Source organism: Orbicella faveolata, unplaced genomic scaffold (assembly GCF_042242905.1).
Source record: "Orbicella faveolata isolate gen_17 unplaced genomic scaffold, um_ofav_v1 contig_12, whole genome shotgun sequence".
NCBI classification, from domain to species: Eukaryota; Metazoa; Cnidaria; class Anthozoa; order Scleractinia; family Merulinidae; genus Orbicella; species Orbicella faveolata.
In genome coordinates, this window is record NW_028301539.1 from 23402501 (window position 1) to 23428501 (window position 26001).

Consider the following 26001-nt stretch of genomic DNA (forward strand, 5'->3'; position numbering starts at 1 on the left):
CTGATGTTTCATCTGGTTTTACGCCTTCCACACTGTGGCTGTAGCCATAGAAAAAATACACAAGTAAACCTAAAACAAAAACAGTAGTTCAGTCACACGAAAATCAACACGGGTCGAAATAGAAAACATCTTCGACTATTGACATCATTTTGAGAAGCATTAATTAGGTGACGAGCAACATGCTGCATCTTAGCTTCCAGGGTCGCTCAGGGGCTTCAGCTTTGTGCTATACAGGAAGCTCCCACGTATTGGCGTGTTTATCTTGTCTTTAAAATTTAAGGCTGATTTTGGCAAAATATTTCTCAGCATTAATCTCCCTCCCTTTTTTTTTCTATTACAAGCTGTCATAAAACATCAAATTAAATCGGTAGTTTTGCCATGGATGTCTCGTTGACTCGAGTCTTTCTTTTTGTTACCTGACTACCGCACGGAGTAAGCGCTTAGTTTAAGGCACATGCTGACTCACCTAAAACCATCCAAACACTGAATCTGATGTAAGTCCAATGATTTAGCGTCGACAGCAGTAAAACGTTAAAAAATATTGTAAAAGCAGGAATCATAGGGACTCCTGGAACCATGAATGGGAATGTGGCGGAATTTCTGGGCTGCCTGGTGATGTACATCAAAGAAGCGACAATCATTAAACCAAAGATGCAGCAAAGGAGGACTACCCACGGGTCTCTCCGAATCAACTGTTCGTTAGCACGAGTAAGACAAAATGTGACAGCTGTTATGGATAAAGTCAACACAAATGTGGCAACACAAACTCGAAGGCTTGTTTGTTCATCTGGTTGGTGGGAACCAACTGAGGAATCTTCGTCATTGTTTTGAACCTGGTGATAGCTGACCTCTGGAATGAGATCGTCTTGGCCCGCAGTTTCCCCAGGACGGCAGCAGATCGATTGCAGCCATTTGTCGGTCTTTTCGTTGTTGGTATCCTTGTCCGTTGTTACACTTTGAACTCCAGGTGTGTAGCGCGTAACTAACACGGCGATTGCTACCATTGTGTACGCTACTAGAGTGCCAATTGACAACATTTCAACCTAAAAAAGAGGTAGACATTTCAACCCGAGAAATTAATAACTTATAAATTTGGCGAAACCATTCAATGGTTTAAACACTATAAAATACACGATATAATGGTGGCACTTTGAAGATCTTCAACGGTCTTTGAAGGGGTCAGTCAGGAAATCGTCGAGAATGCTTGCTGCGATCTTCACTTGAGGATCTTTTAAAGATCTTTAACGAATCCTTGAAATATCCTTTTCCCAAAAGATATTAAGAGGCAGTTCAAAGACCGCAGCGTAAGATCCTCAAAGATCCTGTAAAGGTTTTCACCAAAGCTTAACATCACATCAAAATCACGGTATTCTGAGACTTCGCAATTTGTAAAAGCTATCTTTAAAATCTGCTTTTAGCTTTAACAAATTTTAACCAACCTCGCTCCTTTTTAGTTTTTTCTTTCCATTCCGATAATAAGTCTATTATTCTGAGTTTGTTACATAACAACATCTTGAGACCCGTCTTAAACTACCAAGTCAGACCCAAGTCAGTGAAACTGGTGTGGGCAAAGTAACATTCCAATTCCCAGCAGACACAAAACCTGATCAAAATACTTAGGTTGCCAAGATGCAAGAATGTAATCTAACAAGTAATAAACTTACCAACTGTTTTACATCAAGCAGCAATGCAAGGATTGCGATCAAAATACCATTAACCAAAGTTGCACGTACTGGAACTCTCGTCTTCTCGTGCACATGCGCAAACCAGTTAAATAGCAAACCATCGGAAGCCATGGAATACACAACACGTGGGCCAGCAAATGAGTTGGTCAGTAGCGTGCTCACGGTTGCGCAAAGTCCTCCAGTTGACACGACGTACTTGGCGCCGCTAAATCCACGCTGAGCAAACGACTCGGCCAAAGCAGCAAACCGACTCAGCTTATCATAAGGCATCATAAGCGTAAGAACTGTGGCAACTCCAAAATAAGCCAAGAAGCTAATCGCAAGGGTTAGCATGATAGATAATGGCACTGATCGTTTGGGATTGATAGCTTCTTCACTTGCCGTGCCTATTACATCAAATCCAACAAAGGCAAAGAAACAGCTTCCTGCAGCTGTCAGAACACCGCTTACTCCGTACGGTGCAAATTTGGATTGCCAGTTCTCTGCCTCGACAAAGTATAATCCAGCGCAGATTATGAATACTATGACAGAAATGTTCACGAAAGTCATGATCTTGTTGAAGAAAGAGGACTTTTTCGCTCCTAATGAGACAATTATTGCAATAATCAAGGCCAACGTAAAAGCCAGCAAATCAGGAAAACTTCCAAGGGCTGGAACGTTCCATGTGACGATGTAATTCATAAAGAACTTGTATATGTAGCCTTGGGCGAAAGAGTTGACGTACTCGCTGCAGGCTCGTGCCAAGCTTGCGGCACCGATGATATATTCTAGAATCATGTTCCATCCAACAACAAAGGCCCAAAACTCTCCAACAGTTACATAGGAGTAGACATAAGCTGAACCAGCCTTGGGTATACGACAGCCGAACTCTGCATAACAAATTCCCGATAAAAGAGCGGCAATTGCTGCAATGAAGAAGGAGATAACAACAGCAGGTCCAGCAATGTCACGTGCCAACTGTCCTGTGACCACGTAAAGACCTGCACCGACTACTGTGCCTACCCCTATGGAAGTCAGGTCCAAAGTTGTGAGACATCTTTTAAGGGGGCTCTCCGACAGCCAGTCCTCTGTTGGCTTTTTCCGTGTTAATTTGTTGCACACTTTTGAGCAGCTATTCATGGCTGGTAAAAAAGAATAATAAAATATGGTTACCAGTGACCTATATTTAAAAAGGGAAATGTTGAAGTTTTTAAGTATTGCTCAATCAAATTTCACAACTGTTTCATATCGTAATGTTTAGAATTCAATTTAAGCAATAGAAATAACGTATAAGGTCTTCTTTAAGGACTGCACATTTTAAAGCGTACTAACTAGGATATTCTCAGGTAAAAGAAACTTTTACAGTGTCAGTTGAAAATTTTATGGTTAAAAGATTAATGTGGGCCAGAAAACTTATCTTTTCTTTACACAGGTGTTACTTTGAATAGTTAAGACGTTCATATCTGCAGTGCACTTTGTGGTGCGGAGTGGTGAAAAAAAATTACATCGTTTTCCACGGTTTTGTTGTCAACACTAGTTTTCATTTTTTATGAATACGTGGTCTCCTGTTCATCATCTGAAGTTTCCAACGGTTTCACCAGGACTTTGAGAAATGATTTCTGTTTAAAATTCATTCATGTAATGTGAAGATTAGCGGAATATACACTCTTTTCGTCTCTATAGAAGAATATGCTATTAAATTGGAACGTGGAGTCTATAATAAGACTAAATTTATTATTATTATTGTTATTATTATTGTTGTTGTTGTTGTTGCTGTTATTATTATTATTATTGTTGTTATTTAACAAATAAAGAAGCCTAAGCCGTGCAATACATTGTGATAAAAACACGACGGGCATTTGAGAGCACGAGGGGGATGTAGAAAACACGAGCCGCAGGCAAGTGTTTTCTACATTTCTCGAGTGTTCTCAAATATTATTGTAATATATATCATAATATTATATATGCACGTTGGGCGCCTGGAAATTGTACGCCTAGAATCCAGTATTCATGCAGTCATCGGAATCCAGTCATTGTGCAAAGTAAGTACAGCTATTTATCGACACTGTTTTAAGTAGAGCTTTGCAAAGACAGTTTGTAAGTCTCCTGTGATTACAAAACTTGTTGTTGACTTCATTTGACAGTGGCCTAGCGACATTAGGCGAGCTTCCTTTGCCAATGGATTTCGGCTGTTTGTGTTTCATATAATTCGTAGGCCAAAGTTTATAATCTACTAAAGCGCTCATTGCTTTGAATAACCGCTCTGATAGAAGAACATTCGCGCTTATCGCGATATATTTTTAACTCTGGGAGCACAAATATTTTGCTAATCGATTGAAGATCTACTGGTCCTTTTTTGTATTGTTCTTTCCATGATATCATACACCGACATTTTTTTTATGTTTTCTTTTTCTGACGAGAAAATAAGAGAGAACCCTAACAGAAACTGATTGCAATGGATGGAACAAAAGTGCAAAATCTATACGATGGGCATACAAGGAAACGGAGCAATTTACTTCACTCTCGAGACCGAGTGTTCTTAGACGGATATCCGCTGGCTGCATCACGCTCCGGCAACGTGGAGCAACTAGCGCACTGACACTGTCTGTGTAAGCATGTACTAAGCCAGCCAATCGGAGATGTTCCGGTTGACGATCAAACGGATAAGTACGATTCTGGCTTAGACTATAATTGCGTACTTCGAGTAGCTTCTTAGTTACACTTTAAATTCGAGACAATGTAAAGTCATGGATGAATGTATTAGGATTTGAAGAAGGTGGCATGGAAATTATGGTTTGCACACCAACATCGCCCGGAAAGAACACAATACACTCAGACCTGCTCCAGACTGCAAGCGATCTCTCAACTTTTCTGTACCTTAAAGTGGAGCGAATTCCCGAGACAATTAGCGAAACCAAAAGTCGAGAGAACCGTGACAAAAAACGAAGCACCGAAATCTAGTTTAACATGTTTTAAAAATAAATTTCTTGCTGATCGATTGAAGATCTACCGGTGCAGTATTATGTATTTCTCTTTCCTGTTATACCACATACTGAACTTTTTTTCGGCGGGGAGGAGGGGGGTTGTGGGAAAAGGACGAAAGTACTGCATCCACTCAGGCTGCTACCTAAAAAAGAATAACCCGGGCAATAACTAGCAGTAATAAATTTTGTTTCCTTAAGTCGGGAAATGCTTAAAGACAAGCCTCGAGAGCTAGGACAAGAGAAACAACCACACGTGCTTAGAGGCCTAATCCTTTTCGAAGAGAATTTTGGTCGATACAAGAGGAAGACAAAGCACCACAAGATATCATTGAAATCGGTTTTTACTGCCGTGCATAGATGACAACACTTATCGAGGACATCCCCTTTCATTAGCTGGTCTTTACAGCCAAAACGGACAGCTCCACAGACATCCAGCGATGTTTTTCAGTGAAAGATCGAGTAATCTGTAGTAACCGAAGAACGGGGGATTCGTCGTTTTATCGATGGCTGCGAGATATGATTTGTTACTATAGCAATAGAAGAGAATATGGAGAATTTTCATTCTGTTTTTTGAAAAGAGGATTAATGTCGGTAAATAGAAAACCTGTAAACAGGGAAATACACAGCGCAAGTTTGACTAGTCCATCTGATGTACATTTCGAAGGTTCCTTCTCCTGCGCAACTGTAAAACGACCTCGAAGACATGGAAAAAGGTACTGGTCGGTATATGGTATGGTACATGACTTGGTTTCGAGGTGTAATACTAACTGAATGAAAAAGCCCTGAGATAAGATGTAATTTTTCTTAAGGCCCTACCTTTCCGAGGAGGAATCATTGGGATGAGGTCAAACTTGAAAACGGTACTGAATCACTTGTGTGTACAGTCTGATGGCTTTTAACTCAGGTCTTCAGTTTCCCTGGCGAAGAGGGAGCAATACCGTTTTTGTACCGCAAGATGTCTACGTTGAAGATTTTTCACCGTGCATAACCGGAAAACATCAAATCTTTCATGAGATTACGACTCCACGATAAAAGTGACAAAAAGTACAGCGCTTCCATGGATATACTTGCCAGGGAAAATGAAGGAGGGTATTCAGTGTTAACCAGGCAGCGAAGGATTTGTTTTAATCATCGATGGCGGCAGAATATTAAGCTTATGTTACTGTAGTAACGGCCTAGTCCATGTGGCATTTTCGTTTGCTTTTCAACGGACGGTCATGTTGACACAAGGAGAATTAAACGAAAGCCTTCTTAAAGACAAACCAACTAAACAAAGTCCAAGGTTTTATTATGAGGTTCATTGTGATAGCTTGTTAATTTGCAACATTATGCTGAAGAAGTAGAGCATTTTATACCCTTTAGTGGTGGCGGGGTTTATATTGTAAGAGGTGAGGGGCTGAAAGATTTGAAAGTCAAATTTATATGCTCACAACCGCGCGGTTACATATAATATGTTAATTCGTTCGTTCGTTCAAAGGCCTTGCCTGTTTCAGGCACGTAATAAACAGTTTTCTCCACGAACTAAATTATTTCAACCGTTCACCATGATCCAAGGCCGCGGTGGAGCAGGCCCGAATGTTGACTCAAATGTCGACTAAGCTAATTCAGCTGGACGGTTTTACTGTATTGATCGCTGCAAAATCCAAATAAACGACCTCACTTACTCGACATACATATAAAGCACCTCTGCCCATATATCAATCAGTTGAGTCAGTACAACTCAGTTAGTTTTCGTTCAAGAATTGCGTCGCATCAGAGACTAGTATGAGAGTAGTCAAAAAGCGCCATGCGATTTTCATACTATTTATACACGAAGTGACAACCGCAGAAGTCTGTCCAAGATCAAATAAATATTATAAGATTTAGTTACATTGTCTGCGTATGAAATAAAAGACTAAGGAAAATGTAAAGAGTATTACTTGCCTCTGCTATCTCCTGGTGCAGGTAAGACTGCAGAAGAATTTTCTGTAGATGGACAATAACCGGATGTCACCTTCGACGTCGATTCGACCAGAGAAAATCAAGCCACGTCAATAAAGCACAAATGTTTTTAATATTCCCGCCTTCAGTAATCGCGCCGGAAAATTATGTTAATTTATAATTAGTTTTGACAAAGAACGTGTAGAAATAATTAATTTATGCGGGCATCGACGCATAGCAAATGTAGCTCTGATCTTTGCACCCGTATTTTCAAGATCTGCAAAATACACTTGTCATTCTATTCTAACAGGTCTTTTTCTTGTCTTGGTTAGTCAGAACCTGGCGAAGGATATCGTGTCGTAAAATGCCACAGGTAAGAGACAGCATAGAAGAGGCTGATAGAAGCCCAGGGGAGTACTCCCGGAAAAATTTGGTGGGGGTGTGCGGCCCGCTTCCCAAAAATTCGATATCCTGTTTGTGACAGTTGTAGCTGACACAGTTGCCCTAAACATAAGTTTTGAAGAGCTTTTGCTTGTGGTCTTATCGATAATGATGAAAAAGTAGCTCCTTCTAAGCAACATATCCAATTCAAGACTAGAGTACAAAAACCATATCCTATTTAAGACCAAAATGGCTAAAATCGATACCCTATCTATGACCAAAACGGCTGAAAAGCCATACCCTTTCGGGCCGCTCATACCCATATAGCCCATGTAAGGGAGTACTCCTCCCCCCGGATAGAAGACGTATAACGCTTGTTGTTACTGTTTGAGTGGTGATGGAGCGCTTATTTCTTCATGGATAAGAACAGCTGAGTGTGATACAGCACTGAGCGGATAAAGAAAAAAAAAAGAATAGAGGCTCCCATAGTCATTACATCAGTTGCTTCATTATTCCTAATAAATTTAAAATGCATATTTTAACAATAAAAATAATATTTAGGAAGGAATCGAAGCTGCACTCAGTGGAGAGGTTTTCAAAAAGTTTTAGGAATAAATTAATTACAATTTCTAAAACGGTAATAATTAGTACTATTATTACCAAATTATTATTACCAGAAGTAATTAAAACAACGACAATATTTAAAAAAGTTTGCGAATCTCTCACCTGACTCCTAATAAGACAATCTAAAAGTCTGTAAGTGTTAAAAGGACATCTCTGTTTTAAAATTATTGATCGTCGCAGACTGAGAGACGGAAATCATGGCGTCTACGAGTAAAATATTCGTGGATTTTGATATTTCTCTTTAGACCAAAATTGAAATCAGTCACCTTCGTGGCTTTGAAAACAACAAGACAGTGATGATAATAGCGCCCTGAATGTAACGGCTGCCACTTAAACAAACCTAATGCGTGGGTTCTTGAAGGCTTAAAGACCGCGCGGGAAAATCGAGGATTAATCCTGCAGCATTATTTTGCGTAATTATCATAAAAAGTTGGAGGTGATTCATCATTGTTTTTGTCGCCGCAAACAATGTCGGCGTAATCAAGCCTGACAGAACAGGACTATTGTACAAAGTTAATCTAGCGCGTAGAGGTAATAAATGTTTAAGACGAAATGCGATAAGAAATCGAGCAATTTCAGTTTTCAGTCAGATGGACAAAACCTTGTATCAGAATAATTAAGCAATAGACCACAAGTTTTTATGGTTTATAGGCTAATAAACCACACGGGATGTTGGAAGAACACGAGCATAATTCGTAAATCACGAGCAGCAGGCAAGTGGTTTATCAGCCTATAAACCATAGAAACTTGTGGTCTATTGCTTTTATATAATAATTCAGAAGACACGCGAAATTTCCGTGAGTTTACTGGCACAATAAACCATAGCTGATTGACCAATCAGAGCGCGCGCATTAATTTAATTATTATATAACTTTAAATATATTACAGAACTTTTACATTTTCTTAAAGCTAAAGATATAAACAGTTGCCTGAAAAAACAGGCCGAAACAATTTCCCATGGGAACTCGAAAAAATATATTTCAAAGTTCAGAAAAATTGTGCAAAAACAGGTAAAATTTCGTCATCAGTTTCATTTCACCAGTACTTTCAAGTGTTTCATTTGAACTTCAACATTTGGTCGAAATTCGGTGTTGTTAGAAACGATTCCTTTTTAGAAGATATTTAAAATGGTTGCACAGAAGTTTGCAATACAGTGTAAATAACCTCGGAATAAAGTTTTTGTCCGCTTGTTACTCGCACTAATACAGCGAATAGATTCAATATGTTCCCAGTTCGTCTTTGAGTAACACACGCGAGTGGAGCGATCCGGACGGGGGGAGCCTGATGCTCAAGCTGTTTGAACACAATGTTATGCTGCAAATTCTTTAGAAAAGAAGCAGTGATAACAACCCCGGGGGGGGGGGTACTCTCCTATATGGGCTATATAGGTATGTGCGGCCCCAAAGGGTATGGTTTTTCAGCCGTTTTGGTCATAAATCGGGTAGCGATTTGACCAATTAAATAGGGTATAGTTTTTGTACTCTAGTCTTGAATTGGGAATGTTTTTTAGAATAAGCTACTCTTTTACCATTATCGATTTGGCCGAGGTTTCCTCAACCGCAAACCAAATTACCGGTGATTGTTGCGTTTTCAAATTTCACGCACAAATGAGCAGCACCCCAAAGAATGTTTGTCATCTCCATAACCACAGCTGTGTTAAGTGAATGGCGGTATTTTACCGTTGTTTCCCGCTTTCACTTTGCTTCTCGTTCGTAACGTTGTGAGAATGTCCATCTTTTAAGAGAATTTCGACCCGAGGATAGAACTTCAGCCGAGGTAAGTGAAGTTTATTTTGTTCTTCTTGATACTTAACTGATTCACAATCGTCCTCTTACATGTCTGAGAAGTTTGCTCGTTGTTTACGCCATCAATGCTATTTCATTTGATCCTATTTGATGCTTCCAATTACCTGCCATTCCTACATTTGAAGAAAAGTTAATACCACCGTTCCTTTATCTGCACGCTTGTGGCTCAACTAACAGCACCTAGTTATATCAACTATAAATAGCGTGATGAAATACCTGAATATCTGAACCCGCTCGTAACTTGCAAAGACCACTTTCTTTGTGTCACAAGTGGTTTTTTACTCTAGCTCTCTCGATTCTACGTCCTTTGGACACGACATTGACTGTCACGCACAAATGATGAATAGGATATCTGTTCTCAAAGTCTCTCGTAATACCTTTAGCTTTGCAAAAAATGAGCTTGTTATCCTAAATTTCCTGTAAATTGCCAATTACCAACTTCACAGTCGTTATTGCCAACTTTACGCACAATCGCGCTCTGCATAAATCAAGTACGAGAGATGGAGTTCATTTTGCACCAAAAGTTTGCTTACCTTTTATTTTGTTCTTCCTTAAAATGTACAAATAGTAGCTGAGTCTTGTCTTAAACCTTAACTCGCCTTAAACCTTAAAACTAGGCATTTTGTTCAGTTTTTGTTTAATTATCTTCAAAACACAAATTTTTATCTTTCTTGAGACAACTTGACCTTCGAAACTAAGCAATAGTCCGGTTTCGAGTTCGCCATGACCGCTGAATAAAAGCACTGAGAACGCCGCACAGGGGTAGCCTCGACCTGACAAACATATTCACAACTACCGGCGGAAAGGTGCCACAAATTTGAAAATTAAACAATACACAGAGCTGTACACAGGTCATCTTCTTGCTGGAATTTGTGAATATTTTACTTTAGGTCGAGGCTAACCCTGTGCAAATGCGTTCTCAGTGCTAGTTTAGTGATTAATACTGAATCATCAGATTATAAGATCAGCTATGATTGGATATTAGATTAGTAAAATTAGTCTTAGATTTTATATTGTTATTATTAGTATTATTATTAGTATTATTATTATTAATAGACATTTTAAATAGTGTTACTGTAAATATTTTTTTCAAATTGTTTCTTTCTTCTTCTATTTATTCTTTGTCCCAGGTCAATAAGGAATTTTCCCAGGCTACCAGGCATCGACACGTTAATAAAGTTTCTATCTATCTAGTTGACCTGAAAAGGATAGAACGCAGACAGTTATCTCTGACCTCCAGTTCAGGAGGGCGACCTCTAAAGACATCCCATATACATGCAGCCGCCATCTAAGAAAGGGCGAAGCTACGTACCCCATACTTCTATATTACACGTGAAGCGACTAATGCAATTGATTGGATGATAGATACAGCAGGTGGCCAAGGGGTCAGCGGTTTGAACTTTGGCAGATACTCCTTTTATCTCCCTTTATTTATACATTGTATTTCAAATAAAAATGGAGATAAGATTTATTATAATTTGTCCCCCAGGAAAATTATCCTCTTTTCATTAATTGCGCACGTGTAACTTTTACTCCTAATAGCTTTTTATTTCTTTTTCAGTCATGAGCAGTTACTACAAAGTGTTCAACAACTTAACTCGTAAAAAACCCACAGAAGACTGGCTGTCGGAGAGCCCCCTTAAAAGATGTCTCACAACTCTGGACCTGACTTCCATAGGGGTAGGCACAGTAGTCGGTGTAGGTCTCTACGTTGTCACAGGACAGTTGGCACGTGACATTGCTGGACCCGCTGTTGTTATCTCCTTCTTCATTGCAGCAATTGCCGCTCTTTTATCGGGAATTTGTTATGCAGAGTTCGGCTGTCGTATACCCAAGGCTGGTTCAGCTTATGTCTACTCCTATGTAACTGTTGGAGAGTTTTGGGCCTTTGTTGTTGGATGGAACATTATTCTAGAATATATCATCGGTGCCGCAAGCTTGGCACGAACCTGCAGCGAGTACGTCAACTCTTTTGCCCGAGGCTACATATACAAGTTCTTTATGAACTACATCGTCACATGGAACGTTCCAGCCCTTGGAAGCTTTCCTGATTTGTTGGCTTTTACATTGGCCTTGATTATTGCAATAATTGTCTCATTAGGAGCGAAAAAGTCCTCTTTCTTCAACAAGATTATGACTTTTGTCAACATTTCTATCATAGTATTCGTAATCTGCGCTGGATTATACTTTGTCGAGGCAAAGAACTGGCAATCCAAATTTGCACCGTACGGAGTAAGCGGTGTTCTGACAGCTGCGGGAAGCTGTTTCTTTGCCTTTGTTGGATTTGATGTAATAGGCACGGCAAGTGAAGAAGCTATCAATCCCAAACGATCAGTGCCATTATCTATCATGCTAACCCTTGCGATTAGCTTCTTGGCTTATTTTGGAGTTGCCACAGTTCTTACGCTTATGATGCCTTATGATAAGCTGAGTCGATTTGCCGCTTTGGCCAAGTCGTTTGCTCAGCGTGGATTTAGCGGCGCCAAGTACGTCGTGTCAACTGGAGGACTTTGCGCAACGGTGAGCACACTGCTGACCAACTCATTTGCTGGCCCACGTGTTGTGTAGTCGATGGCTTCCGATGGTTTGCTATTTAACTGGTTTGTGCATGTGCACGAGAAGACGAAAGTTCCAGTGCGTGCAACTTTGGTTAATGGTATTTTGATCGCAATCCTTACATTGCTGCTTGACGTAAAGCAGTGGTAAGTAATTTTTATCTGCTAGCTTGGAAAAATGCTGTATTTTTTGGCCACATGTTGCTAAGCATTGAAAGTTCTGAATATATCATAGCATGGGATATAACAAGTCACTGCGCTAGATTTAATTGTGGAAGGCGCGGCAGCCTCATGGTTAGTGCGCTCGACTCCGGATCGAGTGGTCGGTTTCAAGCCCTGACCGAGGTCTTGGGCAAGACCCTTGACTCTCGAAGTGCTTCCCTCTACCCAGGTGTATAAATGGATACCGACGAGTTTAATGCTTGGGAGTAACCCTGATAGACTAGGATTCCATCCAGGGGGTAGCAGGAAACATTCCTAGTCGCTTTATGCGACAAAAGCCAGATGTGAGCGCCGGCCTGATGGACCACCTGGATCGTATCCAGACTCTTTACCTTTACCTTACCTAGTTTTTATTAGTTTTAATAAATGGGCGATCTTTCACCAGATGAATTATCATTGCTTCAATGTAAAAGTGTATCTTCGAAGGGGAACTTAAGACAATGGTTTACTGGCTCTACTATGATAACAAAACACAAAACAATTAACTGATTGACGAGTATGCCTCTTTATTTTAGGTTGAAATGTTGTCTGTTGGCACTCTAGTAGCGTACACAATGGTGGCAATCGCTGTGTTAGTGACACGTTACACACCTAGAGTTCAAAGTATCACAGCGGACGTGGATAACACCAAAGAAAAGACCAACAAATGGCTGCAATTGATCTGCTGCTGTCCTGGAAGTCCTGGAGAAACCGAAGGCCAAGATGATCTCATTCCAGAGGTCAACTATCACCAGGTTCAAAACAATGACGAAGATTCTTCAATGGGTACAACACAACCAGACCAAGAAACGAGCTTTCGTGCTCGTCTTGCCACATTTGTGTTGACTTTATCCATAACAGCTTTCACGGTTTGCCTTACGCGTGCCAATGCACACTTAGTTAGTGGAGAGGCCTGGGCAGTTCTCCTTTGCTGCATCTTTGGTTTAATGATTGTCGTTTCTCTGATGTACATCACCAGGCAGCCCAGAAATTCCGCCACATTCCCATTTATGGTTCCAGGAGTCCCTATTATTCCTGCTCTTACAATATTTTTCAATGTCTTATTACTGGTTACGCTGAATCAGTGGACGTACGTCAGATTCAGTGTTTGGATGGCTTTAGGTAAGAACTAATCTTCCATTTTAAAGTTGTCTTGACCACGCATAACTATATGTTTATGCAGAGAATCTTGCTTATGTCATTGTTTTCATTTTTCTTCGCATTTACAGGTCGTAAAAAATTCGACAATTCATTTTATTTCAACCTTCTTGGTATAATGGGATAGCCAGCTCTATAAGCTTTAATTTGACATAGGGGTTTAGGTATCTAAAGTTTAAACCCGACGCCCTAAATCGCTTGGACGTGAGACACGGCTATAAATGTATACGGTAACTTTAAGTAAAATATCCTACGGAATGCGTGCAATCCATGGATTCGTGTGTCATCCTATGTTTAATTTTATTGGCTCTGGTATTAGCCACGTCATTTATCTACCGTTTTTATTCTAGGTTTATTCGTGTATTTTTTCTATGGCTACAACCACAGTGTGGAAGGCACCAGACCAGATGACAGATCAGAAGCACAGTTCATTCTATCAGAGACACCAGACTTTGGAAATGAGATTAAAGAGTATCCGGCAGCTGAATGAACAATTAGAACAATTAAACTGAGTGATTATCCGATTGACCAACTTATCTGCTGGATGGGAAAGCGCTATTTTTGAAGATATCTTCGACTACTTTTTTACTCAGGAAACGGTATGAATAGAAGGCAATATCCTTTCCTTTGTCGAGTAGTGTGATGGAGTTAGCTTAGTGGATATATTAGTGGATATTATCAGTTATTGTATCAGTTTATACGCAAATCATACATTTTCAAATATTTTAAAATATATCCAAAAAAAATCAAATATAGTTCGGTTAAGTTGGACAAGAAAGTGACTATGCCGCATGCTCGCGTAGCCACAAAAAGTCCATTGTGCAAAAAATAAATCAATCCTTTAAAAAAAATAATCCTACGTTTTATTGGTCTCTGCTTATATATTCTTCTCTTTTTTATTACAAGCCTATATGGTCCAACGCATATAAGAAGGTTCATCGTCAGTGGTATCTAACTAGCGTCCATCTTCTTCTCAATGCCATCTCACGTGACCTTAGTTCTCAAGAGTAAAAAAAGAAAACATACACTCTCGTGAACTACCGCTTTGTCAACTGCACCTGCCTGGTCATATTTATGTGGTATAGTTACAATACGCTGCAGCCTTTCGTTGACCAAATATTATTAAGCGTACTAAACTAAACTGCTAAACCATCATGATATTCCAGCGAACAGAATTTACCGTTCAGATTTGGCCGTTTGAACGGGGAGCCTAAGTGCTAAGACCCGGCTATTTGTAGCTTTCATTCAGTGCAAGGGAGATCAGTGAAAAACTAAAACTAGCGATTTGAAAAAGGCCATGTTTTTAGTTACTGTCACGTGCTGCCCCAAAGGGTGTTGTTTTCTTTTTTGGCCGTTTTGGTTAGAAATAGGGTATCGATTTTGGCCATTTTCGTCTCGAATAGGGTATGGCTTTTGAACTCTAGTTTGGGATTTGGTATGCATTTTAGAAGTAGCTACTTTTTCATCATTGCTGATAAGACCATCAACAAAGGCCCTTCACAGTGCCTTTAACCGTCGGTCTGAATCAGGGAACTGATTCTAAGGCGGTCTGAAATAGGAATTTAAGGGTTAGGTCTTAAATGGGGCATCAAAATTTTGTTCAGGTCATCAATAAATGGGGTGGGTAAAATAACAGATTTTGGTCTTAAATAGGGTGAGGGTTTTGGGAAGCGGGCTGCACACCCCAGCCCAATTTTTCTGGGAGTACCCTTCCCCCGGGGGGGGGGGGGGGCATTTACGGCACTGGTAATACTTGAGGTGTTCGCAATGATTCTCGTAATCCACGCTCTGCGTGAAAACAAAAAAAAAAGAGGAAAATTTTCGACCGCAGAAATCACTGATGCAGAATAGGCACAATATTTGTCCACATGTGAGAATTCTTCATTCAAATGATATTGAAACTGTGTCCCTGCCGCATGCAAAACACTTGACTGTAATTTTTAGCATCACTTAAACAAACATATATAAAGGATATATATAAAAATTTTATCATATCGTCATCTTAAGCCTTCATTCAATTTATTTTTCCCCTCCTTTCGAGATTGACTGGTTCAGTGACCACAACATCAGAATAACTTTCTACTGCTCGTCAAACTTAAGACAAAATAAAAACTTGCAAAAGCACGCCTTATTTTAACAAGCTTTCTAATCGAATGATATTATTAAAACAATATTATTGAATTATTGAAGACCGCCAAATATCGTGATGCTAATGACGCGCAGGAATAATGCTGATTTCCCCCTCGCCTCGAATTAATTTTATTTTTCTTACTCTCCTCTGACAAAATCAGCATCTGTAAATGAATGAGCAGCTCAACTGCAGCGGAATGTAAGCGGTTTCAATTTGAAATATTTTATAGAACCACTTCATTTAGTGCACGGTTGGTCATATTAGGGTCCTTTCCACACTATCTGAAAACGCATCAAATGTTTTCCGTCCACACTACGCCGGAGAAATTTGAAAAACGCAACAAACACCAGTATCATTTTGGATTTGTGTTCGAGGGAAACTCGGTCAGTGAAATCCCATTATTATCGTAATGTCATCGTTTTGAAAAGCTCCGTACGTTTTCAAAATTAAATATTTTCCGTCCAAACTATAAAAACGTAAAGCCGGCCGCGGCGTTTTCAAATTCCTCCGGTTTGAAGAGCGTTTTTGAAAAGCTCCGTTTTCGTGACGGACTAGTGTGGGCGGTAGGCCTAACCGTAGAAATAAAGCTGCGTTTTCAAATTTCTCCGGAGTTGTGTGAACGGGGCCTAAGGTAACTATGCCAATCCAGCGGCCACGATTCACGGGAAAGAATTTACTCATTACTTAACTGTTACTGTTAGCAGGATCCTGCTGTTAGTTTGTCTTGTGTTAAGCCCTCTTGGAAGTACGTATTTGTCAATTCTCAATATTTCTTTTGCCCTCTTCATTTTATTATTTACCACTTTTTTAAATCGACCGAATGACCCTCTTTTACGAGAGAGAAAGCGATGGGAAACTACAAACATATCAGCCATTGCTGAGTTTAAAGTCTTCCAAATTAAGAACTTGAGCGCGGATTGCAAAAACATTATTCAGAGAACATTTGGTTACCGGTGCGTGTAAACAGCCGCCCAATATGCCAAGCAGGAAGGAAGGTCGTGACCGCCCTCGCGGGTATATGCAGGCTTATGTTGAAATTAATTGTGAAGTGGTCGATCTAATTTGAGGGAAAATGTCGTTTGCTCTCATATCATTGTAATACATGTAAAATATAAACTGCAAGCCTACTCCATGGTTTTCTTCATATATCGCGCAAGAATTCGAAAAACGCCAGAGAAACTAGAAAGCACTGATGCGTACAACTAGTTGGCAGGAAGTTGAGAACTAACCGATTTGGGCTGTTTTAGTTCTCATTCCACGCGTGGACAAGGAATTGAAGATCAGGACTAGTTGTCTTAACGTCAACTTGAAAACAGTTACCGTCAGTTGTCACTTCAGGCAAGTTGGCCCTTGCTAAAGACTCTCTTTACAGGCCGCTTTAATACATCTTTATTTGTGGCCTTATGCGCCACTCACGAAGGGGCGAAGAGGATGAGTGAGTGTTAATACATCTTTTTAAAATGCAAGGGATAAAAAAACTATGACTAAAAATAGAAATATTAAACGTAACCAAGAGATGTTCTCTTGACGTGACGTGTCGGGATTACGCAAGTACTTGAATTCAAAGTCATTCAAACCTGTCAGTTTGCAAGATCAAGTTATGAATTCACAGCAAAAATAAAACTTTCATGATTACTTTCCAGATAACGTTATTCAACGACAGGTCTATCGTTTTCCAAAATATTTTGACGGATTATTCTTCAGGTGAACTAAAAATAACAACGATATTAATAATAACAATATTTTGGTTGTAAAACACGTTCGAATTTTTTAATGGAAGAGTTAAGGTAGCCCTTGTCAGTATTGAGAGCATTGTCAACAGTATCAAATTGTTTTACAGCGAAGCTTGAGCCAAAAAAAGTCCGGCGAAAGAAAAAGTTATCACTGAAATAATTCGAAACATCATTTACATTTCAAAACCCTCCCTGAGGCGACAACGACCTAATTTACCAAACAGGAAGCCTAACTTGGTTCCTTCGTTGTAAAAAAAAACAGTCTAAACAAAGCCGTTTTGTAGCAGAGTTCGTACGTACAATCAGTTTAGAATATTTCGCGGGAAAGCGGCTGACCCAGTGTATGCCGTATACAGCTCACAACGGGGGTCTTCGCAGGGAAATATCGGAAAGAAGGGTAAGGGGAAACAAAGTACTGCCAGTATTTTCTTCGACCTGAACTCCTTTGCCAGTTTACAAAGTGCTTTTTTTTGGATAGGAAATGAAGTGTGGTATTTAAAGAAGGGCTTTATTCGATTCAGCTAAGATACAGGATGCAAATTTTCCGTTGGGTCTGTATTGTTATTGAAGAGCGCGAACCCTGCAACTCAACAACAATTGGACAAAGACCATCTGCTTTTGTACGTCACACATCACTGTCATGCAAATATTCATCAACAATTCGGAATATCGTCTGTCAATTAAAATTCTGATTCGATTTTCTAATTTCTCAGTTTTAAGTTACCACGCGAAGCTCTTCAACGGAAGATCGAATTCAACGTTTCTTCCACGGTTACATTTCCTTGTCGCGTTGCAACGAGAGAAGGCTGATCCATAAACTAAAGGGGAGCGAATTTAATTATGACACTCATTTAGAGACGTTTTAAAGCGAAGGGAGGTTTGTAAACCTTCATCAATTAGCCATATTGAAGACAGAAATCCCACTGAGACGGTGACTGAGAAGACTCGTTTTACACTCTTCAGAACCATGAGTCTTGTGCGGTTTCTTCGTCTTCTCACACGACGGAGAGAGATAGACAACGATCTTTCTAACTCCCAGCTTCGCCGATGCCTCGACGTCTTTGATTTAACTTCCATCGGGGTTGGAGCGACCGTGGGAGCGGGTTTGTACGTTGTTACCGGTCAGATAGCCAGAGATGTTGCCGGGCCAGCCATTGTGTTGTCGTTCTTCGTTGCTGCCGTGGCAGCGTTCCTTTCAGGGATTTGTTACGCAGAATTCGGCTGCCGAATAGTCAAAGCTGGTTCAGCCTATGTTTACACCTACTCCTCTTTAGGTGAAATATGGGCTTTCATAATCGGCTGGAACATGATTCTAGAATACGTGATTGGAACAGCTTCGCTTGGCCGCGCAAGTAGCGAGTACATCGACTCCATTGCCGGGGGGGTGATTCGAAAGTTCTTCGTCAACAACATTGGAGAGTTTAATGCATCTGGCTTGGGTTCGTATCCAGACTTTCTGGCTTTTGTTCTCGTTCTCGCGGTGTCCATGATCGTCGCCAGTGGCGCTAAACACTCAGCTGTGTTCAACAAATGTGTGACCGCGGTAAACATGCTTGTGATCCTGTTCGTTTTGGCCGTTGGTTTGTTCCATGTCGACCCCAGTAACTGGGCTGGCAGAAATCAGTTCCTTCCATTTGGTGTGTCCGGGGTACTAGCCGGTGCTGCAAGCTGTTTCTACTGCTTCGTTGGCTTCGATGTGATAGCAACGGCCAGTGAAGAAACCATCAATCCCAAACGCGCCATCCCTCTGTCCATCATGTTGTGTCTCGTCATCAGCTTCCTTGCCTACTTCGGTGTGGCAACCATTCTGACACTGATGGTGTCCTACGACAAGCTCGACAAGTTCGCTCCTTTACCAGAGGCTTTCAAGGCCGCCGGTGTCCCCGCAGCCAAGTATATCATTGCAATTGGAGGGCTCTGCGCTTTGGCAGGCTCGCTCATGAGTGGTATCTTCGCAGTCCCAAGGATCATGTATTCCATGGCCAGTGATGGTCTTCTCTTCAAGTTTTTTGCCAAAATCTATCAGCGCACTAACGTCCCTCTGATCTCGGTGGCCTTTGCAGGAGTACTGTCGGCTATTCTGGCGCTACTGCTAGACCTAAAGCAACTGGTTGAGATGCTGTCGATCGGCACGTTACTTGCCTACACCCTCGTCTCCATTTCAGTGCTCGTGTTGAGGTTCCAGCCTGGTGTTCAAGACGTCGAGTTCGACGAGGATACTCCGAGCTCGGTACAAAGTTACAAGGTCATGTGCTGCAAGAAGATGCTACCGGAGTCGAAAGGCCCCGATTATAAGCCTTTAGAAAGCGTAACAGACGATAAGGAACAGGAAAACAAATACAAGGAAGAACCAACCACCACCACAAGTCAGATCGCCACGGCTGCCATCTCCCTGCTGGTTGTGGCACTATCCGGCTTCTGTGCGCTTCTGATAGCAGGATGGGGAGCGTTAGGTGACCATAAGGCTTGGGCAATCTTCACAGCCTGTTTTCTTGGCATTCTTATTATTTTTGGCGTGGTGGTGATGCAGCTACAACCCAAAAACAATGCTAAATTTCCTTTCAAGGTTCCCTGTGTACCAGTGCTTCCCATCGCCAGCGTGGTGGTGAATTTGTTCCTACTCCTCAAGTTGTCCGTATGGACATGGGTACGATTCAGTGTTTGGATGGTTCTAGGTAAGAATTTCTTACTTTTGATAACAAATGGTTTTATTATTTTTTTTTTAGAAATTAATATCGTTATTTTGAAGAAATGTTGTTTGCTCTTTTCTCTGTTTCACGCCCTCCACAGAATAATGTTTATTTTCCCTTTTTCATTTGTTTTCCTTTGGACAGGCTTCAGCTTTGATTTCTGCCTCAATATAAATTATTCTGTTACTTTTCTCGCGAGTATTTGCCACTTTTCTAGAACGATATCAAATGCGGCAACAGAAGGCAGAGAGAATTTGTTGTTAACTTTAAGCTGTTTTTAAATTGATTTGAATACGATAAATGCGATCTTCTCAATAAGTATATTTTTTCTTGTTCTACCGATCTCTAAACGTCGATTTTTATGAAACAACGCGAGAATATCAAATATAACAAGGTTTCCTATTTTTTTTCACATCTACGTTTGCGGTTCCCATCCTAACTCTCTTGCTCAAACGACAACTATTGCGAAGACAATGATTGAAATGCAAATTTGAATACCAAAAAATTATTTTGGTGATAGAAAATATCCTAGCTTATTACATAAATGTATTGGCTTTTTTCATTTCTTATATTTTCAAAGTAAGAATCCAACGTTTGAAAATAAATGTTACGAGATCTTGAAGTATTTTAATCCTGCTGTTTGGAATGAGGAAAAAAAAACATTCACCTCCGTTGAGAATATATTTGACTCCACTCTCCTAAACATTTTTACCCTTTTATTATCTCGAAAAGTTTTTATCGTTCATGCTAAACTTTTATTTTAAATGGACTTTGCTGGGATTGAAGTTAATTTCTTTCTCAGTCGCCTTGGGCTAAAATGTTTTCTTTTGTGCATGTATTTAGCTCAACATAGGAATAATTACACTTTACAAATGATCCACAGCCGGGTTTTCTTGTTTTGTTCAGTGACCCACAAAGAGGTTCAGAAAATTAGCATTTATACACTGGCAGTATTCAGTATGAAATTAAGCAGTTAAATTACATTTTGTTTCTGTCTGACATCTTTCCGGGCTCTATACCATTAGCACAAATCTATTTTTCCCTAAATACCATTTGAGCTTTCTTTAGATATGCGTTTATCAGAACAAGGTAAAAATTTAAAACTTCTTCGCACTTAGAGAGTAAAGTTCGTAATGGTTAGCTTTTAAATTTTCGAACTGAAGAAAGCTGACTACATCACGTCAAAGTATTAATATCATTTCAAGTTCAGCTGCTTTACACTTTTTGATCCTCCCCCGTATTTGACGCATTTCCATTGAAATTACGGGAAGTTGAAATTTGCTAGTTGGTCAACGACAATAGCTTTATATTATCTCTCTGTGGGATTCGCCGCGTAAAAGCATTCTCAACGGCGCCAATTACATCTAAAATTCATCGCTCGTCCGAGACATCTTACATGCAACAGTTCGGTTAGTCAACAGAAATTGTTTTCTGGTATTCTAAACATACAAACCGAAATAAGGAATTACATTTTATAATTTTGGGTGAAGACGACTTTATGACTCATTATCAGTGCTTCGAGCAATCCTGTTGTTTCTTCATTCGTCAGTCGTGGTCCAGTTAGAACTTTAGGGCTCGCATTGCCCTCTCCGATTTGCTGCATGATGATATATTTTATTTTATTATTTGTGTATTTTTTTAAAGCGCAGCCGACAGGTGTTTCGGGTTATTTAAATCATGTCATCATGCAAATATGACCGTCGTGCGAGGTTGACTCGCGCGTCCTTGCGTGCGTGTTTCTCGCTCGTCGACAGCTACTTTTAACATAATATACTTTTGAATCTATTTTTAAGGTCTCTCTTTTATCTGCCATTGTTTTTTTTTTCTTTTTTGAACTGTGAAACTGGTAAAGCTTTAATATCTTTTCGTGACGCATTTCTATTTTGAAGACTAGCGCTAAGATTAAAAGAGCGTAAATAATTCATCTCGGTTCACACGATTTTGCACTTTGTTCTAAAATAAATAGAATTGTGTAAAGTATTTGAAGAATACAAAGGTTTGAATTCAAAACTGTAAATCTTCTGTAAATGTGCTGTCCAATATCCGACGGTTTGTCTTCAACTACCTTCTGCATTCCCATCCTAACAAATCAGCCGTCACTGAAAGAATTGATATACAATGAATTCGTTTGAGACACAGATAAACATTTTTATTGCTTAATTTCCCAGATATCCAAAGAAGAGAAAAAAATAAAGGAAAAGAAAAGAACATATCGTTTAGTACCAATGAAACACAACATAAATACATAAAATACAATACATAAGTACATAAATTACCAAAAAGAATCGAACACGGCAGAACTTGATGATCGGGAAAAGAAGCATTATTTCTTGCGCGGCATTAAAATGTACGCGAAATGAGGAAGGTTCATTTTGATCCTTAAAGGCTCGACAGTGAAATTGTCCTTCTAAACAAGGAAAGGAGAGTTCTGCTGCTATACCAGTTTGGATTTATCCCTTCGCTCAATCCTGTTTTGAACGGTTAAGCCCTCCCTAGGATTAACGCTAAATGTGATTCAGAAACTTACACAATTGATAACAAACAACTTAAACGTTGTTTGTCAACTTTTCTTTCGATCTTTTTTCTTAATATCTAACATTTTTAACTATGGTCATTGTCTACCTATAACTTAAAATTAGCGGTTAATTTGAACCAATGGAAATAAAAAAATATATTGACTGTGAATATCAGATTTATTCGTTTAGTTTCAATTTATATCGTTAGTTCCCCTTGGAGTCGAGTGTAGCGTGATGTATTGGAATTAACTGAACTGCACACATTTCCTTATACTCTGTTTGTCTCGTAGGGTTTGTTATCTACTTTGGTTATGGAATTAGAAACAGCGTGGAAGGAAATCCAAAACAAGACAACAACGACAATGATTTCATTCTACAAGGAACACCGGACTTTGAGCAAGACGTGCAAACAGTTCAACCCAGTCACGGAGCAACAGACGACAAAGTACCTTTAGAAGCAAGCTTCAGTGAACCTAGTTAGGAACAGTGAAAATTATATTATTGATATTAAAATCGCAAAGTCTATAACTCTACAGTCAGATGCAAAAAACCCAATTGGAAACACGTGTGGTTTGACGCGATTTTAACCCCCCCGCAAAAACATGGTCTGAGATCCGCAACCATCAAAATTTTTAACTTTAGAAAGAATGATAGAGGAAAGTCTTTTTTTTATCATTTATTACTTTGTTCTTTTAAAATATATAAAATCCTCTCTCTATATAACTCGTCTCAACGGTTTTGCATCTGATGTGAGATATGGACTTCTGAAGAATGAATGTTTAATTGTAAATAACAATTCTGGGATCACGTTCTCAAATGTTAAGTTCAGTTTCAAATTATGAGGAAAGTTCCAGAAAATTATTCTAATTTGAGGCGAATTTGCCGCAAATGTATTGTAATCTGTAAATGTTTTGGTCTTCGGCTACCCATAGTAGCAAAGCAATTCCCAGGGTTTGATATTATTTATTTTTCAATTGTTATCATTGAGTTTGAATTTATGAACTTTACTCAGGAAGTTATCTAAAAGTTACTGGTTATGCTCGGACACAAAAGCTTTTCGTTAGTTTAAACTAATTTTAATAATTAGATTATGAGCTCGAGATTTCTACTACGCATAGAAATCGAGAGCGAATGATCTAATTGTTTTGGTATAAATCTACTGGTAGTTTAAAACTTAATCTAAATCCTCTTCACGGACACTTCGAAATCGCGAAGAAGCGGCCGCCATTTTGTTTAGAACCGCACGCTGCTACGCTACTCACTATCTATCATAAGAATAGATAGTGAGTAGCATAGCCAATCAGAGAACGGCATTCGTGATAGAACGCTAGTAGATTTATACTAATAGTGTTTAATGGGGAACACTTTCAGAGTGTCATGGTTATTTTTGTTGTAGTTAAATACATAATTCGGAATACGGTTTCATGCTTACCTTAGAACAACATAAAAGACGAAACACGTGAAAGCCTAGAAAAGGAAACAGAAAACAAGATCGAGAGTTTTTAAATTGACACGCTTCGAAGACTGTAGTAGTGTTACCATTGAAACTTTTCCATGGTCAGCATTGTTTAATGTCAAGATCAGAGAAAAACCAGGTTTAATTTGAAAATTAGCTAACTGTTCGAATTAATAAGCGCGCGGGTTTTTGTTTTGGGTAAACGATTCAAACGGATCTGATCAAAAAAGGTATTATTTTTTAATTTAAATTGCAAAACAAAAAGCATATATTTTTCGATTTCGACATTATTCCTTTGCCGTCTTTGTACATAGAATTTAATTGTCGTGGCTGTGAACTAGATGTGTATCTTTAAAGACTTAGCTTGGATACCACAGGCTTTTCTCATGCTCATATCCTTTGTCCGTTTCGGCCGACTGTTCCAGAAGAACCTCTGGTACCAAGGTATTTTATATACTTGTCTCAGCTGGTCCTGGGCGGAATTGCATTTAGGGTACATAGTTGGGACTTGGTAAATCAAATTTATGTTGGGTTAACATTATTGGCCCTTTGAAATGTCGAAAAAGTCATTCGATGACACCAATTAAACCTCCTAATTGAAGGGAAAATTTAGAATAAAAATATCCAATAAGATGTTCCGTGCAATGTCGCCATTTTGTTTTCATTCTCACTTACCATTCACTGTGTTTAAGGGTAAGTCTCTTGGTGGTGTGGGGGCTCCTTAGAGGGATTGCTGATATTCCATACGCAAATCTATCGAAAAGTGTAAGTTAAAATTTAAAGTCCCAACTACACGTGTTTCCAATGAGAAAGTTACTTTTGTTGCAAACGCAACACGACGTGACGGTATCTCAAAAACAAAATGGCGACATCAACGTCAATAAAGGTAAATTTTAAAACAATTTTAAAATTTCAACGCCAGTAATCGGCCAACTACTACTTTAAGAGTGGTACAGCTCTGTTGAAGCGTGTCAAGGTAGCGTTCAAACTATTTCACGCATTGAGGATCAATAAACTAAAAATAAATGATTCAATTTAACGTTTGTTTTGCCTTTCTACAGCGTCAACTTACAAATTCTTCCCGCTCATCAACACACAGCAATTAAAATACTAGCTGGGTATTTTATATTTGTCGACCCGCGATATCGCGTGGAGGAGTCCAATTGGGTCTGTGATCATAAGGGTGATTAACAAAATCGGACGACTTCGAAGCGAGAGTCCGATTTGTTAATCACCCTTATGATCACAGACAGAATTAGAGGACACGATGCTCTGTTACCAATTAATCAGAACCATTACAATTTCCTCAAAAAGTAAAAGTTTCATTTGAAAACTAGCTTTGAATAGTCAATTAAATGTGAGAATAGCTTGAAAAGTCACCGGAGATAAACCTCCTCAATTTTACCAAGTCGCTTGCTCGAATAGACCGTTTTCGGTATATTAAACTAGTTCAGCTTTGCAGCGCGGCTTCGAGGGCACCATGTTTATTCATTTCTTTCTTTTCGTTTGTCCTCATGGCCTCACTATCAAGCTGAATTTTAATGTATCGAAAGTGGCCTATTGGTTATAACAATGACTGTAATGAAAGTTGTGCTCGATGGATTTAGTTGAGTGAACTAAAAATGAGTGGCTCAAATATTCGCAACTGCTAATCAGAAGATTTGGGGCAGTTTTTTTACATCCTGCGATATGTCAACTTGTCGTAGCTCAAATAGCCTTGTTTACGTTTTTACCGCCTGCGCGCGCAATTGTACGGCATAATTTTCTCGGGCAGAACTTTGCTACGTCATTCCGTAAATATGACCTCACAGTTACGCGAGTAGAGTCGTTTCAATGTATTCTCAATGCATTCAAATGCTGCATGGAAATAACAAGCACCTTCATACTTTCCATGGGGGCGGATTTGGGTAAGGTCATTCCTTTGTTTGCGTACCCACACAACGCAGCATTAAAACAACTTACATTTAAACAAGCTTATTATTTGCGCGGGAAATGGTTTTCAAGAGGAAAATAAATCCTCCATCGTTTAGGTTTTTCGGTTTTCTAATCTAGCTTTCACACCTCGCTGTTTTGGCACGTTTTAGCCACTTCATACGCTGCAGTTTAGAATCTGAACAGCCTAGTTTGTAGTTACTTCCTCTTCTAAGAATTTTTGAAAGGCGTACAAAGTACTACCACAGAAC

At 39.5% G+C, this 26001-nt stretch overlaps 3 protein-coding genes and 1 pseudogene across 4 annotated transcripts in view; 3 read left to right on the top strand and 1 right to left on the bottom strand.

Moving 5' to 3' along the window:
• Window positions 1-6712, bottom strand: part of LOC110041807 (cationic amino acid transporter 4-like) — an 8069-nt gene extending 1357 nt beyond the window's left edge. Inside the window, exons 1-4 of one of the 2 annotated variants that reach the window (XM_089277057.1) lie at window positions 6572-6712; window positions 1665-2806; window positions 467-1043; window positions 1-69 (exon numbers count right to left, since the gene is read on the bottom strand). The exon at window positions 1-69 is cut by the window's left edge and continues 1357 nt beyond it. In XM_089277057.1, the coding sequence (XP_089133183.1) occupies window positions 1-69; window positions 467-1043; window positions 1665-2804 (1786 nt within the window). In that variant the 5' untranslated portion in view covers window positions 2805-2806; window positions 6572-6712. The other variant, XM_089277053.1, reaches the window with a different exon arrangement.
• A 3727-nt stretch (window positions 6713-10439) lies between these two features.
• On the top strand, window positions 10440-12084 carry LOC110041698 (cationic amino acid transporter 4-like; annotated as a pseudogene).
• LOC110041636 (cationic amino acid transporter 2-like) lies at window positions 11950-14146 on the top strand. Its single transcript, XM_089277177.1, has 3 exons — window positions 11950-12080; window positions 12671-13256; window positions 13643-14146. Exons 2-3 carry the CDS (start codon window positions 12677-12679, stop codon window positions 13780-13782), a joined length of 720 nt encoding a protein of 239 aa, XP_089133303.1. The 5' UTR covers window positions 11950-12080; window positions 12671-12676; the 3' UTR covers window positions 13783-14146.
• A 3512-nt stretch (window positions 14147-17658) lies between these two features.
• Window positions 17659-24852, top strand: LOC110041764 (cationic amino acid transporter 2-like). The gene is made up of 2 exons (XM_020747084.2): window positions 17659-19831; window positions 22653-24852. Exons 1-2 carry the CDS (start codon window positions 18124-18126, stop codon window positions 22841-22843), a joined length of 1899 nt encoding a protein of 632 aa, XP_020602743.1. The 5' UTR covers window positions 17659-18123; the 3' UTR covers window positions 22844-24852.
• Window positions 24853-26001: the final 1149 nt, after the last annotated feature.

Bases quoted from the DNA above. Each gene is read 5' to 3' on its own strand.
- LOC110041636 (XM_089277177.1), top strand. From the start codon at position 12,677: ATGTTGTCTGTTGGCACTCTAGTAGCGTACACAATGGTGGCAATCGCT. The intron at 13,257-13,642 runs GTAAGAACTAAT...TTTTTATTCTAG, and splicing joins CAGTGTTTGGATGGCTTTAG to GTTTATTCGTGTATTTTTTC.
- LOC110041764 (XM_020747084.2), top strand. From the start codon at position 18,124: ATGAGTCTTGTGCGGTTTCTTCGTCTTCTCACACGACGGAGAGAGATA. The intron at 19,832-22,652 runs GTAAGAATTTCT...TTTGTCTCGTAG, and splicing joins CAGTGTTTGGATGGTTCTAG to GGTTTGTTATCTACTTTGGT.